Source organism: Vulpes lagopus, chromosome 14 (assembly GCF_018345385.1).
Source record: "Vulpes lagopus strain Blue_001 chromosome 14, ASM1834538v1, whole genome shotgun sequence".
Classification (NCBI taxonomy): domain Eukaryota; kingdom Metazoa; phylum Chordata; class Mammalia; order Carnivora; family Canidae; genus Vulpes; species Vulpes lagopus.
In genome coordinates this window covers 26,900,971-26,919,104 of record NC_054837.1, presented here as the reverse complement: position 1 = coordinate 26,919,104, position 18,134 = coordinate 26,900,971, and the positions used below count along the sequence as shown (strand labels likewise).

The 18,134-nt window shown below is 40.7% G+C and overlaps 1 protein-coding gene across 7 annotated transcripts in view; it reads right to left on the bottom strand.

The window, feature by feature from the left end:
* Positions 1 to 18,134, bottom strand: part of HECTD4 (HECT domain E3 ubiquitin protein ligase 4) — a 184,963-nt gene that overhangs the window by 40,221 nt on the left and 126,608 nt on the right. For all 7 annotated transcript variants that reach the window (XM_041728411.1, XM_041728412.1, XM_041728415.1 and 4 more), the window contains 12 exons: positions 17,795 to 17,930; positions 16,788 to 16,970; positions 16,172 to 16,336; positions 15,609 to 15,778; positions 14,537 to 14,652; positions 7,444 to 7,547; positions 5,435 to 5,596; positions 5,179 to 5,327; positions 4,821 to 4,900; positions 2,191 to 2,354; positions 1,315 to 1,552; positions 389 to 525 (listed from right to left, as the gene is read on the bottom strand). In XM_041728411.1, the coding sequence (XP_041584345.1) occupies positions 389 to 525; positions 1,315 to 1,552; positions 2,191 to 2,354; positions 4,821 to 4,900; positions 5,179 to 5,327; positions 5,435 to 5,596; positions 7,444 to 7,547; positions 14,537 to 14,652; positions 15,609 to 15,778; positions 16,172 to 16,336; positions 16,788 to 16,970; positions 17,795 to 17,930 (1,804 nt within the window). The remainder of the gene's footprint in view (positions 1 to 388; positions 526 to 1,314; positions 1,553 to 2,190; positions 2,355 to 4,820; positions 4,901 to 5,178; positions 5,328 to 5,434; positions 5,597 to 7,443; positions 7,548 to 14,536; positions 14,653 to 15,608; positions 15,779 to 16,171; positions 16,337 to 16,787; positions 16,971 to 17,794; positions 17,931 to 18,134) is intronic.

Here is an 18,134-nt window from a genome sequence, read left to right as displayed (position 1 = left end):
GAGTGCTTTGTGTGGTCAGCAGCCCTTCTCTGACCTATAGCTCTCAGAAACACATCCTCAGATATCAGGGCAGGCAATAGCCAGACTGTGGCAAGCCCTTTCTTTCCCTCTAAAGCTAAATAAGCACTCCACACAGCCCCCAACCTTCCTGCTGAATCACTAAAGGTACTGCATTTCTCCCACACTCAGATCAGTACCAGGCAGACGAGTCCAGCAGATATTGCTACTGATATGTGGTTTGAAAGATGAATGTTCCAGAGCTACCATTCAAACACAGTGACTATAACCAGAAGTGTAACCACTCCAGCTTTGCACCCTCAGATCAAAATCATTCCTGGTGGCTCGTCCCTGTCACCAGGGAGCTGTGCAAGCACTGTGGACCTCATACCTGGGGGACATCGTCATCATCCTCGTCATCACTTTCGTCGTCTGCGATGGGAGGTGGGTGGGGGTCTGGGCCCGAGGTTATGAAATTCTCATAGCTGAGTTCTACTTTGTAATGACAGGAAGTGTCACTGTCATATTCTGCAACAGAGCACAGTGACAGTGAATTCTAGGCAAGAGAAGGCCAGGAAAATCATGAACTTCTTCCCCTTAGACCAGAATCTATTTGTGTGAAAGACTCCTAGCACTTTGAAGGATTTTGAAGTGCAGAGCCATGTGATAACAATCATGTATCATTCTCCTGAAACCTAAAGTCCTTTTTATGGATATGATTCATTTAATTCAGAGAAGAATTAGGAAAAGTTCTTCATCAGGATAAAGAAGCAGACAGAGTCTTAGAACAGTGTGCAAACCAATATCCCAAGGGCCAGTTAAAGTCTGCACACACCTTTAGTTTAGGAAGCTTGGTTTTATTCAATTATGAAGTTTTTCAAATAATCAGGAAAGCTTTTTTAGTGCATACCTAATACCTACCACCTAGATTCCACAATTAGTGTTTTGTTATTCTTTCATGACTTCAGGTTTTTTTTTTAATGACCTCAGTTTTAAAATAATTTTAAAAATTAATATTTTAAAAACAGAAGATTTCATATAAAATTCTGAGGTTTTTAGCTATCTTATAAAAAGCGATGGTCTTTCAGGCTTGCATTTCCGTGTGGCAATATTTTGCTCGCACTGAGTAATGGCAGGCTTCCTGTATGTGGGGAATGCACTTTCTGCTCTGCCACACTTCTGCTCCCCAATTTCTTTGCACCAGGCCCATTACTCCACAGCCATGGGCACTACAGTATGCCTAAGTTGGATGGCCTTCTGAATTAGCAGCATCTGCATTCCCAGGAAACAGTGGGGCCTTGCGAGGAGGCGGCTTACGTTGCTGAGCAGTAGCCACAGCAGCAATGCGGCAGGGCGGCCCATGAGTGCCCGGGTCTGATGCAATGCTGGTGCCGGCGTCATTGTCACTATCGGATGCCATGGCAAAGGGCAGCGCCTCAAAGTTAGCGCTGATCTCTTCTGCCAGATCGGTGCACAGGTCGGCGGCGTTACGGTGGGCCTGCCCTTCAGCATAGGCGAATGGGCGGGAGCCAAAGTTAGCGCGAGTCTTGGTGTTCTGGGAAAGTAATCAAGTAAAAAATTTGAGAGGGGCTAGGTTTGTTTATTCATTTATTTAACACTCCAAGGTGAATGTTATTCAACATCAAACCAGAAGAAGGCCCCAGCTCTGGGAAAGCATTGGAACAAGGCAGAGTGGCTCATGTAACTGAGAGCCCTGGCGCTGAAACAGAGCTCTGCACAGGCCAGCCCGCCTTCCCTCCCCTCCATCTCACTCTCCCAACCCTTTGCTACTCAGTGACCTTTCCTATTTCTAACACTGTTCCTTTCTGCCTGATGCCACCACACAAGCTGCTCCCTTCACTGAGGACATTCTTCTCCAATTTTGCCACGTTGAGACCAGTTAATAGTCTAGACCTGGCTCAAGCATTGCTTCTTCAAGGTAATGGGGACATGGGTCAGATCTGTTTCCATAAAGTCTATGGTTTGCAATCATACTGAGAAGCTTAATTTTATTGTCAGTTTAGCCACAGGATACCAGACTAAACATTATGGGGTGTGTCTGGAACAGTGCCTCCAGGTGAGATCAGCATTTGAATGGTGGATTCAGTTGAGTAGACTGCCCTCCCCAGCATGGTTGAGCATTATCCAAATTACTAAGGAGAATTTGTTTTCCTTCCCAGTAAGATAACCTACCTTCTTCTGAATGTGAACCACAGGCCACATCCCACCAGAGACGTCTTCAAGATATGGGGACAGACGCTGCCCGCAGTATGTGAAGTATACTCGGCCCTTGGCTGGCTGCCCTGGAGGAGGTGGGGTCCCCTCGCTTCTCTCCCAGCCAATTCCTGCCACGTCACCTATGGCAGAGAACAGGAAGGAAACATTTTGTTTTCCCTTTACTGATTACTAAATAAACTTCCAAACTGCAACCAGTGTGATGGAGCCACATATCCCTGACCCTCTTTATTTTTGCCATTATTTACATCCTGAAAAAAGATATGAAGTTATGTATTGTACTTGAGTATAAATACAAAAGAAATAATTTTATTTTATTTATTTTTAAAGATTTTATTTATTTATTTATGAGAGAGACCCAGAGAGAGGCAGAGACACAGGCAAAGGGAGAAGCAGGCTCCATGCAGGGAGCCCGATGTGGGACTCGATCCCAGGTCTCCAAGATCAAGCCCTGGGCTGAAGGCGGCGCTAAACCGCTGAGCCACCCGGGTGTCCCGAAAAGAAATAATTTTAAAAAGAGAAGTCAAACTATTCAGAAGAAAATGCCTAGGGACTCCTGGGTGGCTCAGCAGTTGAACGTTTGCCTTCAGCTCAGGGCATGATCCTGGGATCCGGGATCAAGACCCACATCAGGCTCCCTGCATGGAGCCTGCTTCTCCCTCTGGCTGTGTCTCTGCCTCTCTCTCTTTGTGTCGCTCATGAATAAATAAACTTAAAAATGCTTAAAAAAGAGAAAAAAGAAGAAAATACCTAGTGTCTAAGTCAGTTACCACAATTACACATTAAATTTAGCCTTTATTTTCCTGGGAGCCAAGACAAAAAGGGAAAACAATGGGTAGGATTTTTTTTAAAAATAGAGAAATACAAGTTTTTCTCTTTGACACATGTAAAATTACTTACGGCACAAAGGTAAAAAGGCAGTATTTTCTCAGTAAATTTGCAGAAGATTTAGAAATGGTTTTAATAATATAAAACCCAACCCACAACATAAGCTAGAGGCACATTGTTAAATCACATTATGTCCCGCCTGCTACTTTTATGTATCTAAGGCATTTTTGTGAGAATCTAAGACAAGCCAAGCTGCTTTCATATGAGGCAACTGAAGAGGGTGTAGTAGCTCAGAGACCAAGAGGAGCATGTCTACCACATCAGCAGTCACACACTGGCTGCTTCAGGCACGCTGCTTGCATAGGTAGCCGTATAATTAGTCTCTTATTGTGAACTCTCCAGAAAGTGCATGAAGTTCTACGATTCTGCTTTTGATTATAGAGTCTCCTATGCTTCAGATACCACTAGGATGGGCTTCCCAAAGGCTGAAGACTTGTCACTATATCACTATGCCCATGGCATCTCCAGGGCCCAGGAAAGTACCCAGCACATAGGAGATGCCCAGCAAGTATCTGCTGATGAAGACACCAGAAGTGTTGGTACAGAGGTTGAGATTCAGTTGTAAAAAATGAGTTCTTGATTCCTACACAGACACATTTCTCTAGGAAGAGGGTGGCGGGTTTGCTTGTGGTCCAGTCCCAGACTTTCTCAAACAACAAAATGTGGTCAAACACAACAAATGAGGGCAACACATAAAAACTCTGTCTATGGTTGCCATGTGTTCCCCCAAAACACTTTGTGCCTAAAACACTTAAGTACTCAGCTGAAATGTCCAAGTTCTCCAGGAAGTGAAAGAGAAGTAACTGCCAGGAAATTATCTCTAAGTCATAACTTGACCATAACTGAAAACACTACACTCCCTAAAAGGTGCAATGTTAACAAGCAGCTTCCTAAGTGATGGCAAAATGATCCCAGCTAGCTGTGTGAGGTTACCTGATGGACAGGGTGAATTATTATGCCCCGTCTGGGCAGCCCAGACCACCCACCACACAGAACAATATCTGCTTCATCAGAGACGACGCTAAGATGTACTATCTGAAAATAAGTAGCCAACATGTCTGGGGGTTTCTAACAGCAAGAGGACAATACCTACATCCTGCTCCTCTGGTGGAACAGGTAGGACTGATCCTAATTTGTCTACACAGAGCAAGATACTTATATGGAGGCTAAAAAGGAAAGGGAAAAGGATTTTTACTGTTGTTGTTGTCTTAATTGAATTGATGATCTCTGTGACTGAAACTTCTGGGCAAATTTGTTGAAGCAGGACCAGATGTTTAGGCTCCCAAGAACCAAGTCCACAATACATCAGCTACATAACACATTCTATGAGTGCCTCAGGGCAAGTGGGAGAGCTCCTCTTTTATTTTTCCCCCTTTTTGGAATCTATTTATCTGCTCATCAATGAAAAGTTGACAGAAGGTTAAACTTCAAAGAAGCAAAATCTCAGGTTTTTCTAATGAGGGAGGAATGAAAGCAAATGTGATTCCTACCCTACCAATTGAAGGGTTCTCAATGATAAGGGCCTCATGAAAGGAGTGGTTTGGTGTAAACTAGCAGACAATAGTGACCTACTTGGCTTTCACTAGAAGACAAATTGCCCATTTCCAGTTGCTAAGTTTCTTTACTTTTAACATATTTAGACAAAATGTGGAAACAACAAATACATAGGGTAAAAAAAAAAAAGCTCCCGCTGCACTCACCAGGAGAGAGAGTCACGTCCAAGCGCACGCTCTTCCACTGTAATAAACTGGAACCATTGTAGTGCACAGCTCGGCCATTGCTATGAAAAAAGCAAAGTCAAAGACAAGGCTGACTGACCGACACAGAGGCAGTTAAGTAGTGAACAGGCCTGAGGGCTTCAGCAGCTCCAGAGTAATTAGAAGAGAAATCCTAAGAGCCATTCTCTTTGTCTAAATTTGAATATATTTCCAACTGGTGTTTTATACATCTTTGGAGATTGAGATTATAATAATATTATTTTAGCATTAGAACACCCACCCCCACTATCTTTTTTTTTTTTTTTTTTTTTTGGTAGTAACACAAATAGTAGCCACTTACTTATGGAAAAGACAAGTGCCCACTGGATTGGTCCAAGCCCCATCTCGTTTCTCTGCTTCTGTGGCAAAGCCAAAGGAGACTATTGGTCCAGTGTCATCATCAGTATCTCCATAGGAAACAATTTCAATTTCCCAGTAAAAAGATGGGGCCTGAGGAAACACCAGAAGTGGGCAATCAGAGGGCTCCTCTCGGGCCCTTAGAACTTGCTTTATCTTTCAAAGACGAAGGAAAGAGGCAAGAGACTGTGATTTCTCACCTGAACTGGCAGTGGCGAGGTGGCATAGATAAATGTGCCCCGGGGAAGACCACCCCCAGCGCTGGGGTCAGCCAGGAAGGTGACAGAAGTAAGATGCGATGAGAACATGCAGGCTCGGACAGGCGGGAACACTCGCGAGGGGCTCCAAGTGATCTCTTTGGGCTACAATGGGGAGAAAGTGCCTTGTTCAATACAACTGCAAACACTAATCTCTTTACAGTCTCGAAAAATTTTTATCTAGTGGTATTATAAAATAGGTACATCTTTTATTTAAGAACATACCTTGTATTTCCAAAGTAAACTTTATTTTTAAAAAGGCAGTCTCTAGGCCCAGCATTGCTCTCTAGAACCAATCATTTTGATACTTACCTCTATTCTCCTCCTAAGCTTATAATGCCATTTTTAGTTTTCCTTTAGGACATCACTTAACTTGTGTGATGACAAATGAGGTTCAATTCCTACAGCTCTCCTCCTTACACACATGCAGCATGGGCCCTCAGCCCCTCATCCTGGCTGTGTAATTAGAGGCCACGTTTCAGACCCATCAGTGGGCAGAATTTATATTCCTGTGACTTACTATTCAGCTCGACATCAAGAAAGAGTAATATTACTTTTATTATATTTTCTTAAAATATTTCATTTTTTAACTTAATTGCTTCATTTTTTTTCACTTATGTAATTTTAATAAATCTAATCATAAGGTTCATGCTTCTCTGTCAATAAAAGCATATTTCTTTAGCACATTAATTTCGTTTTTATCCAAAGGACTGAAAGATCCATGTGATGATTAGCTCCAAGGACATCCATCAGATCACTGCTATGGTGGGAATGGGAGATGACACAAATGGGCATCAAGGAAAGCCTAAGTGGGGAAACTGAGGCTCAAGTGTACACCGGACCATGAAATTTCTATTGGTCAACATGGAAAGGCATTCGTCATCTATGGAGGCAGAGTAGCTAGATGCAAAACAGAGATCCGTTGTCATGGAAAAAGTACAGGTGATCCAGATCGCTGACACACTAACAATGCTAAATGGAGATGTTGAGACTTCAGGTGACATTTTGTCTCATATAATTTTAATTTTTTATTTTGAAAGTTTCAAACCTACAGAAAAACTGTAAGAAAATGGCAATTTTTATACACTCTCAACTAAAGGCACTGAGTTTTTGAGATACAAATCACATAACACACACCCATTTAAAATGTATAATTCAATGGTTTTTGTATACGAAAAATTGTGCGACCAACACCACTGTAAAGTTTTAGAGTGTTTTTGTCCCCCTTAAGCATCTACCCCTTAAGCAGTCACTCCTCATCCCCTGTACCCCTGCAGTCCCTGGCAACCACTCATCAGCTTCCTGTCTCTAGATCTGCCTGTTTTGGACACTTCAAGTAAGTGACATTCCATAATATGTGGTCTTTTGTGACTGGCTTCTTTCACTTAGCATAATTTCAGGGTTTATCCATATTGTCACATGGATCACTACTTCCTCACTTTTTAAGGCTGAATAACATTCCATTTTATGGGGATACACCCTATTTTATGAATTTATTTGTCAGGTTATAAACATTTAGGTTGTTTCCACTTTTTGGTTATTACAAATAAGCTGCTAAGAACATTCACAGAGGTGCCAATTCTGAACACTTTGCCACCTTTGCTTTTTAATGACCTCTCAGTCTCTATTCATACACGTATCATTATAAGATGGACTACAGATCTAAAATTCTGAAAGTTCAAAAAAAAAAATTCTGAAAGTTCTTTTCCGTTATTGATAGAGTAAGAAATTATTTACAAATGAATGAGTTCTGCTCCTTTGTTGTCATCATTCATTATTCAGAATGTCAAATCAATGTACTCTGACATTCAAAGATGATAGCATGTCATCAGGGTGTGCACCTCCAAATGGATTTGCAAATGCTCATGCTAGTTACTAAGGTGCCACTTGGCATTCTCTAATACAGCATGCTGCAAATGGGCAGGCAGTGGTACGCACAGTGTGGGGCTCACCTGTCTCCGGTCAGCCTGCAGCGGAGGTGGTGGCGGCCGAGCACAGTCACGGTAGAGCATTCGCAGCCGTTCACACTGCACCTCCACAACTGCCAGTCGCTCCCCTGGGAGGGGATACATCAAACAAGTGAAAATAAGTCCCAAAAGCCCCAAGAGAGCTCCAGCTCTTCTTGAGGAGCGTCAAAGCAATAAATTGCTTCAGAGAGTATTCAAATTCTTATCAAAAAAGCAAACAGATTGAGGTATGTCTACTACACATAGCAGCACAGCAATGTGGTCAAGTGCATGAGTTCTGAAGTGGGGTTGCCTGGATTTAGAATCTGGCTTCCTTACTCAATATTTACCATCTCACTTATGAGAGTAACAATAGCACCTGTTCAAGGTCCTGAATATGAAATGAAGTAACACAAGTGGAGCTTTTGGCTAAGTCCCTGGCACAGGGCGAACACTCAATAAATGGAAGCTATTATTCTCATCATTGAAACTGATTTTTTAAAACTATCTATTTAACATCTCCTAAGAAAGGTACAGTGCTAGATGCTGGAGAATACAAAAATACATGAGCTCCTATTCTGGGAGGACAGATGAGATGTGTACATGCATTCACATGTACAAAAAAGAACATTAAGGACGACTGGGTGGCTCAGCAGTTGAGAGTCTGCCTTTGGCTCAGGGCATGATCCTGCGGTCCCGGGATTGAGTTTCATATTGAGCTCCTTGCAGGGAGCTTCTCCCTCTGCCTGTGCCTCTGCTTCCCTCTCTCTGTGTCTCTCATGAATAAATAAAATCTTAAAAAAAAAAAAAAAAAACGAAAATGAAAAAGAAAAAGAGAAAGAAAGAATGCGGTACAAGGCTGCAGTATGGGTCTCTTAGATAGGATCCAAGCACAAACACAGGCATAGAGGAGCAGGTGACGACTTCATTCCAGGACCCAGGAAGGCTTCATAAAAACAGACTTGAACTAGATCTTAGAAAAGGTAGGGGTTCAATAAGCAGAGAAGGAAGGGAACTCCAGGTGGTTTGGCAATATGAGCAATGGTCTAGGAGAGTCAAGAGTCAGGGGTCTTGGCAGTACCTCAATCAACACACAAAAATTAACTCAAAATGGATCAGTGACCTGAAAAAATGTTACAGCTAAAACTATAAAACTTTTAGAATAATGGTGTAAATTTTCATGACTTCGGATTATGCCATGGTTTAAGATATGACACCAAAAGTAAAAACAACAAAAGGAAAAAGAGATAAATTGGACTTCACCAAAATGAAACAGGTTTGTGTTTCAAAGGGCACTACTGAGGAAGTGAAAACACAACCCCCCCCCAAAAAAGAAGAAAACACAACCCACAGAATGGGAGAAAAGATTTATGTACTACCCAATCAGGGACTAGTATAGCTAAAATTACAAAGAACTCTTACAATTGGGGTGCTTGGGGAGCTTAGTCAGTTAAGCGTCCAACTCTCATTCTCTCTTCCTCCATCCCTCCTCCTGCTCACATGTGCACGAATGAATGAATGAATGAATAAAATCTTTAAAAAAATAAAGAACTCTTATAATTTTTAAAAAATTTTCTTTATTTGAGAGAGAGAACAAGAAAAAGCACGCACATGAGTGGGAGGAGGGGCAGAAGGAGAGGGAGAAACAGACTCCACTGAGCAGGGAGCCAAACACTGGGCTCGATCCCAGTACCCTGAGATCACTACCTGAATCAAAGGCAGACACTTAACTGACTGAGCCACGTAGGCACCCTAGAACTCTTATAACAATAAGATGACAACCCAATTAAAATGGGCAAGGGATTAAAATAGACATCTCTCCAAAGAAGATAAACGACCAATAAGTACATGAATGTATGCTCAACATCATTAGTCATTAGGAAAACACAAATCAAAACCACAATGAAATACTACTTCCCACCTACTAGGATAACTATAATCAAAAAGACAACACTAGTGCTGATGAGGATGTGGAGTAAATAGGACCCCCATTCACTGCTGGTTGCAGTGTAAAATGGTGCAGCTGCTGTGGAAAACAATTTTTCAAAAAAGCAAGCAGTTCCTCAAAATTTAAACACAGGATTACTATATAACCCAGCAATGCCACTCCTACTTCCCAAGAGAACTCCTATATGCCCAAAAGAACTGAAAACATTTGTCCACATAAGTGCTTATATATGCATATTAACAGCACCATTATTGGTAATAGCCAAAAAGCACAAACAAGTATCAATAAATTCATCAATAAGGATGCTTGGGTGGCTCAGTGGTTTGAGCATCTGCCTTTGGCCCAGGGTGTGATCCTGGAGTCCCAGGATTGAGTCTCATGTTAGGCTCCCTTCATGGAGCCTGCTTCTCCCTCTGTCTGTATCTCTGCATCTCTCTCTGTGTCTCTCATGAATAAATGAATAAAATCTTTAAAATAAACAAACAAATAAATAAATTCATCAATAAACAAAATGCAGTTTATGCACACAAGGGAATCATATTCAACCATAACATGGTTATGGGAAGTACTGACCCATGTTATAACATGGATGAACCTTGAAAACATTATGTTAAGTAGAAGCCAGACAAAATTGGACAACTATTGTAGGATTCTGTTGATATGAAATACCCAGGATATGTAAATCCAGAGAGACAGAAAGTAGATTAGAGGTTCCCAGAAGCTGAGGGAAGGATAATGGGGAGTTAATGTTTAATTGGTACTGAGTTTCTGGTTGGAATGATGAAAAAGTTCTGGAAATATATAGTGGTAATGATTGCATAACTCTGTGAATATACTAAAACCCAAAGTGCACTTTAAAATGGTAAATTTTATGGTATGTGAATTATACCTGAATTCACATACTATGTGAAAAAGGTCTTAGGAAGAATAAAATATAGTTCAATAAAAGTAAAGCACAGAGTTTGTTTAGGATATTGAGAAATTTATTGACTTATACCACACCTACACCTACAGACACCTAGACACCTAATATAATCCAAGGATATGGATTAGAAGCCAACAGGAAAGAGGAGGAAAATATAAAACAGACTCAAAGTGAGGGGACCCTGGGCGGCTCAGTTGGTAAAGCGTCTGCCTTCAGGTCAGGTCATGATCTCTGATCCTGGGATTGAGCCCTGAATCAGGCTCCCTGCTCCTTGGGAAGCCTGCTTCTCCCCTAGTTGCCTCTCCCCCTGCTTATGCTTGCATTTTCTTTCTCTCTCTCTCTCTCTCTCAAATAAATAAAATATTTTTTAAAAAAAGCTTATTCCAAGAGAATTTATACATAGAATACTGGATGATCCAATGACCCAGTGAGTAACATGTACAACAAGCAGTAACCAATGTCACGGAGGTATTTCAGTGGGATTGGCTAGAATCATATCAAATAAGGGAAAAGCATTCTTAGGGTTAGAATGGGGGCTATCTGGCAGAAGTGAAGCATATCTGACATGAGCAGGCTTAACACAAGAGGAGATTTTATAGGATCTAGGGTGAGAGTAAAAAGTTCCTATACTTCCAATTAAGGAAAGGCAAAACTGACTGTACTCTGGCCAGAGCAACAATTAACAGCCACAACTGGCTGTGAACTCATTCCAGTCTGTAAATGACAACTCCACAGGAGTAAGGATGCTTAGGAAAGGCAGCATCTCAGTGATAGCTTCATGCACTTGATTGACAGTCTCTCAAAGCAGGGTTTCAGGAAGCCAACAATGATGACAATGTGGAAAGACAAGGTACAGGAAGGAAAAGTTTGGAGCATAATGTAGATGTTTAAATACGAGAGAAAAGGCACCTGACTTAGGAAGCTGGTAGTGGAAATGAGCAGAAAAGGGATACATTTCAGAAGCATTTCAAAGGAAGATTAGAACATGGCAAATGGCTAGATGTGTAAGGATAGGAAGGAGGTGCCTGTCATATTTAACTCAGTATCTGAGAGTCAGAAATAGTCTGAGTATGACCTAAAACAGGGAGGTCAGAAAGGAGAACTGACTCCAGAGGAAATAATGACTCTGGTTTTAAATGTGGAGTATTCGTGAGGCTGGTAATCCTAAGAGCTACAGAGCCAAGAGGCCTGACTAGCAAGAGAGAGACTGCCCGTAACAGAAGCATGGATAGCACTAGGGACGAGAGACAAGCAAAGAAGGTTGGTCAACAAAGCTTAGAGCAATTTCTTCGAGTGAGGTCTGGGCCCCTCCTAGCACAACTGCCCAGGCCTACTTTCAACTGAATATTCTGACTTTTGCAGGGAGCTTGGAAAGCATTTTAAACATGCTTCTGAGGGATACTTGTGAATTTTCCAAGTTTGAGAAGAACCTCTCTGGCTCAGGGAATGTGAATATTTAGAAAGTAGGGAGTAGGAAAAAAAAAAAAAAAAACAGCTGGACTAGACAGATTCTGGCTTCTATAAAAAAATACAGTTGGGAATTTTTTTGTTTTTTGTTTCTACATGTCTTTTCTTCAGTATTAAAATCTGTTTTTTATGCTATTTCAACCAAGGGATCCAGTGACCTTCACAGAAACATTTCTCATGGGGAAAAGCTCTGTGGTGTAGTGCTATCTTCCCAGGCCAAATGGAATTAGGTATTCCTTTCCCTGGATTAGAGAAACTATAATATTGAGATAGGAGTAAGTCAACATTAAAATGGCCAAGACTTCTGCTTAATTCATCCCAGAGGAAGTCAAATAATGGAAGAAATCATTGAATTTTTTTCTGCATTTTAAAGAATCAAAAATTTATTATTACCTGTAAATTTCATGACATTTTCATACATGAAAGTAAAAGTCTTTATATATTCAAAAATAAAGATCAAAGAACTCTTTCTCTTCCACCCATCACCTTGGATCATTTATTAAACAGGATTTCTTCTAAGCACAGTCCAGGACTCTCTTGTGGGCTCTAAGAATCCACCATCATGTTAGAAAGTAACCCCGATGCAGGGTTTGTTGATTCATCACAGGTAAAGGACTGAGAAGCTGGCAAACTCTGATATATACCTTAAATGTCAGAGCTCTTTCTGGTAACTTCATAAGTGAGTTATGAAAGTGACTATTAAACTTGATATAAGACACTATTTTAGGATATAAATTGGTGTGTATAAACTGACAGTCTTCTCTTTTATGGCAATTAATAAACACTTCCCACACATTTCTATCCAACTCTTGTGACCACAGAGTTTTCTCTTCCATTAGAGAAAATGGGTTAGGTGGGTTATTATTAAAGCCATCTGAGGCCACTGCTCCAAATTACTGATTCCTAGCTTGTACATTAAGTGCCAAAGTTAATTCCACAGTTTAAGACTCCCTTATTCGAGAAACTGTATAAAAGGATACTCAGAGTCCTATAGAAAAGCAAGCAATCAATCAAGCAAGTACATGCTGGCTAAAAATCAGACATGTAAGTCTTACAATGCCATGTAGGCCAAGAACAAGAAAAAGCAGAGGCAGGGAACGAAGGCCCAACCACAAGTACAAAGCTGAATTATGGGCAAACATTTAGTCACAAATAATTTCCCCTGAGAAGCCTAGCAAATTCCTTTTCTTCTGTTCTTATTCTCTATGCTCAGGATCTCTCTGAGCTTTATTACCGACCGCTGGTTCCACAGAGCTAGCCTTAAAAGAGGAGGGAGATTTAAGGAGTAAGACACATAGAGTGAAGACCCAAAGCAAAGACCAACCAAAAGAAATTGGTGCCATGTGAAAAAGAACAAAAACTGAAGGACAGAGAAGAGATTAGGGAGTGACTGAAAAAGCAAATGGCATGAGAAATAGTAAATAATATGGATAATAAAAATGACCTCACCCCACACACAAAGGATAACACTAAAACCATTAAGGAAGTTAAAGAATATTCATTTATTCCTTACAGTTTCATGAAAATGCTAACACTAGAGTACTGGAAGATGCTAATTTAACTCTGAACAATTTCATTTAGAGTCCAATTATATCCTTGGAGACAAAGCATAAATTTTCACTTAAAAATACCCAGGCCAACTAGCAATTTACAGGAAATCTAAAGATTGAGAGATACAATAAATGACACCATAGAGATACAATCAGCAAAATCCAGACTATAGGAAACCCTTCAAAAAATAAATTGCAAGGCAAAAAACATAACGAGGGGAATCTATATTTTAAAATAAAATGAAAAGACAGCAATGAAATTACAATGTAAGAATTTTATTTGAATCCCAATTTACATAAATAAATACAAAAACAAGTATGACTTTATGAGAAAATCAGAAAGTTGCATGCTGACAAGACAGTTAATATTAAAGAACTGTTAATTTTTCAGATGTAATCATGGTATTGTAGTTTTTTTAAGAGTCATTATTTTTCAGAGACACATACTAAAAAATTTTTAGGTAAAATAATATCTAAGAATCTGCTTAAAAATAATCCAGGAGGGGGTACAGCATAGATGAAACAAGACTGACCATGAGTTAACTATTGAGCCTGAGGCTTCACTATTCTAGTCTCCCTATTTTTGTGTTTAAACTTTTCCATTAACACACACACATAGATACACACACATACACAAACAGGGATGGATGTTAGTGCAAACTCTGGACTGTGAATTCAAATGTCGACAATGACAAGACTATCTGCAATCCTAAGGGTTCATAAATAGTTTTTTTTAAATTTATTTACTTATTCATGAGAGAGAGAGAGAGAGAGAGAGAGAGAGAGAGATGCAGAGACATAGGTAGAGCAAGAAGCAGGCTCCCCATAGGGACCCCGATGCGGGACTTGATCCAGGATCCCAGGATCACACCCTGAGCCAAAGGCAGATGCTCAGCCACTGAGCCACCCAGGTGTCCCCATAAACAGTTCTAACAGAGAAATTAATGCAATGAATTAATATGAATGGAAGAAAGAAAACATGCTGGCACGGTCCTCAATTAAATTGAAAAATACCTATTTCCTACTTCGTATGTACTAAAAGCTATTTACATTTCTAGATCTGGGATAAAAGTTGTGATAACTGCTATCTGCAGAGCTCAGCTATTTGACACATGTGTGTGTATGTGTATATAAATGTTAGCATTCCATTATCAAACTGGAAATGTGCTGACAACACTTAGAGCAGTAAGGAAAGCCACAGGTACTTACCAGCACTGCATTCCTGGGCCACTAGGTTGAGCACTTCAACAGCTGCTGGACACTGTTGTATGAATTCTTCACAGAATAAGCTGTCTTCTAAAAGCTGGGCCATGACCAGGCATGCTCTTAATGTTAAAAGATTTATAATATTTCAAAATCATCAACGTTCATTCTCTAAAAAGTTAACTATGAAGAACATTTTAATCAATTTTGTTCCCTAACTTACAAAAAAGGTTTAAACTCCTCATTCCTCTTGGTTTTTTTTTTTTTTTTTTCTGAACTAGATTTGTATGGAAGCATAAGTAACTGTTCTTTTCCCCCAGAGTAATTGCTGACAGTGCATGGACAAGAAGAGGGGTAAATGGTTGCCATCTCTACTAAATGCAGATAAAAAGTGCCAGGTGAGAAATTAGCATTATCTCTTAAAAAACATTTCCTAAACTGTGTTCCATGGGCAACATTAGTGCTCTGGGAATAAGAAGAACCCAGACACTTAGAAAATCTGTATGCTGATCTCTTACCTAATTCATAACACGTATTCGAACTTTCTAAGAAGTCCCATTGCCAAAAGAGAAACTTGTTACTGTGGTAAATAAATGTATTCGCAAGAAAATGCTGTTTTTCCTTTTGACACCAACACCTGAGGGCATTCCCTAGTTTTCTCCTTTTCAGTTTGAAAAGTGATAGATCAGATAGATGTATATTAACGTAGCCTGAACCACCTGAACAAGGTAAAGTGGCAGAGAGGTCCACTGGAATAGAACAAAGTGCTTTTACCAAAGCAAAGCAGTGGGAGCCTTGTGTATGATAGATCACTTTTTGACTGCTTACTTATTATTTTGGGGGGAACAGCTAAACTGTTTCAAAGTACAGAAATTACACAATGCAACAAAACTTGCAGAAATTGGGGAATATAACAAAAATGTAGTAAACACAGCACAAGAGAACAGTCTCTGTTCTCAGCTTGGCATGAACTTCATACTGTGGACGCACTAAATCAGGAGTGGAGGGATCCAGCAAGGACCCCTGCCTCTCTGGCCTGTACCACCTCAGCCTTAGGGGATTTCTGGGGGGTGCTCACCTTGTTCTTATTTCAGCCAGGAGCCGAACGACTGCCATCACAGGAGCTGACCCATCTCCTGTTGCAGGAAGTGAGGTATGAATAGAGAGACTTCCCTCCTGAGGAAGCAACATGGACTGGACTGCCTGTACTACCTTCTCAGTAATGGACAGTTTATGAAGAGGCAGTGCCTGATGGTGATGGGGGGGGGGCATGGCAAAAAGTCAAATTCAAGTAGTTAGTTTTTAAGAAATGAGGGTGTTATTATCTGGAGTTAATTCTCAAAATTTCAGTCAAAAAAATAAAATCACCATACAGAAAATTGCAAACTAGACCAAAACAATTAAAAATACAATACACTGTGGAATATTCCTAACCAAAGAAACGAGTGTTGTCATCTACGTAAAAATCTTCACACAAACGTTACTATTAAATAATTACACCCAATATATAAATACACCTCCCAAGTAACACTTAAGATAACCAAGTATTTGTGCCTCTGTACTGTGTGTGCACATATTTTTCATCACAGTATGGTTACCATTTGCAGTGACATTTAATAATGCATTTAAAAATCACCTTACCTCTGATCTCGGAACACAAAGTCTAGACAATGGAATAGTCAATGTGTCTGATGCTTGCGAAGTCTTTCTACAGTCTATGGGTGGGAATCTGACTGTAGCTATACCTTCCTGTTCATTGATAGAAGCCACTACTCCGATGCTTCCTGATATTCCTCTACCTAAAACCTAGAGACAAAGAGGGATTAGGATTAGCACTACTGACCGGCTCCGATGGTGTATACAACACTCTCATGGGACAGGTGTGGAAGAGTGAATTCTCAGCTGTTGTTAGTGGCATTATAGGAATAGTTTATCACAATGCAGATACTAAGCACTGAATGGGGAGTTAAAATAGTAGGTCCTAAAACCTATGTCAAGGTGACCACAATATGACAGAATCTCAAACTTCCAACTCTAAAACTTAAGTGACACCAAGGGACACAGATATCATAGTTAAAACCATACAGTACTGTATAATATTTGAATAACCTGCAGCACAGGTTATTCATGAGTTTCTCAGATTCTTTGTTTAGCTTGAAGGAACAAGGATTCCTGTCCAACTGGGTGGATGATACAGTCTTTACAGATGATCAGTTAATCAATGGACGCAGGAACTTGGGAAATGCTGGCTGGTTACCTGAACCTCAGACCCTATCTTGATGGTCTCTTTGAAGCCTCCAAGGGCACACAGTGCAGCGACAGCCTGGCGGGCGATTCTCTGAAGTTTGGCAAGTTTCCTGCCACTACTGCTCCCATTTTCCAGAATGCTCTCTGCATATTTCCCCAACTGTGGAATGTACATCAGCGCACGAGACAGAACCTAAACATAAGAAGCAGCCATGTAGTAGGAGTTAAAGCTTTGGTCATTTTCAACACTAAGAGTGATGAAGTATCTGTTATCTGTAACAGTGGCTGGCTCCCATGTACTGCAGGAACTCTGGTTATGGGAGGGATGAAGTAACTATCAGGTGTGACCATGGACGTCTTGCCATATTCGCCTTATATAATGAGACAGGACTGGAAACACACAACCTCAGAATGTGGGAGAATCAAACACTGCGTTGACAAAACTCCTAAAATGAGGCAAAAGCTTATCTGAAGGAAAACCATCACAGCATACAGCCTACAACTCAACATCCAATTTTCTTAAGGCACTCACTTGAAAAATGACTGTGGGCAAATGGGAATTGATTACAGGTCCCTAGTTTTCAGGAAACTAGACTACTACGTGTAATGATGAATTACTGACAGAACATTCAGGGAGTATAAATCACAGAGGACTTAGGACTTAGTAAATACACTTAACAAATCCAATAAACCAAGGCTGTGTGATTTCCTAATGTCAGTACCAACTGAACATAGGCAAGAAGGAGAAACAAGGTATGCTGTTCCTTTCCCCGAGAATATAGTCTCATCTGCAAAATTAGAACTGGCAGTGACAGGAGGCATAGGTTAGCGGAAGGGAAACGATTAAACCAAAGCAAATTTGACGGGGGGTGGGGGGGGAATACTGCTAACAAGTCTGTCTGACCAATTTGGGAAATCCTTACTAGAATAGGATCCTTATTAGGCAGGATTCAAATGCTAAAACAGATCACAAACCTCCCCCTCATTTCCCCAGTGAAGCAGGGACTCTGTGCTAACCTTTTCTGCTGTTGTGGTCCATATTTGGGCAGCATTTGACTCGGGGGCCATTAGCAAGCTATGAAGCAAGGCGATCACTTCTGCGGCCATGCTGTTCGCCACATGCCCACTGATGAAGGGTCGGACGGGATCGGTCCTGCAAGTGTCAAGAGGGAAAGGGTCAATGTCCAGGCGATGGTTAAGAATGCAGAGGTGGCCTTTAGGGTTATCATCGGACGGAAAAATTTTCTAATGATACAAGAAAAAGTGGATTTCATTGACTAAGAAAAAGAACAGCTAAATTATCATGGAGGGAGCGGGGGGGGGGGAGGATCAGTTCTCTCACATTCTTTCTGTTAAT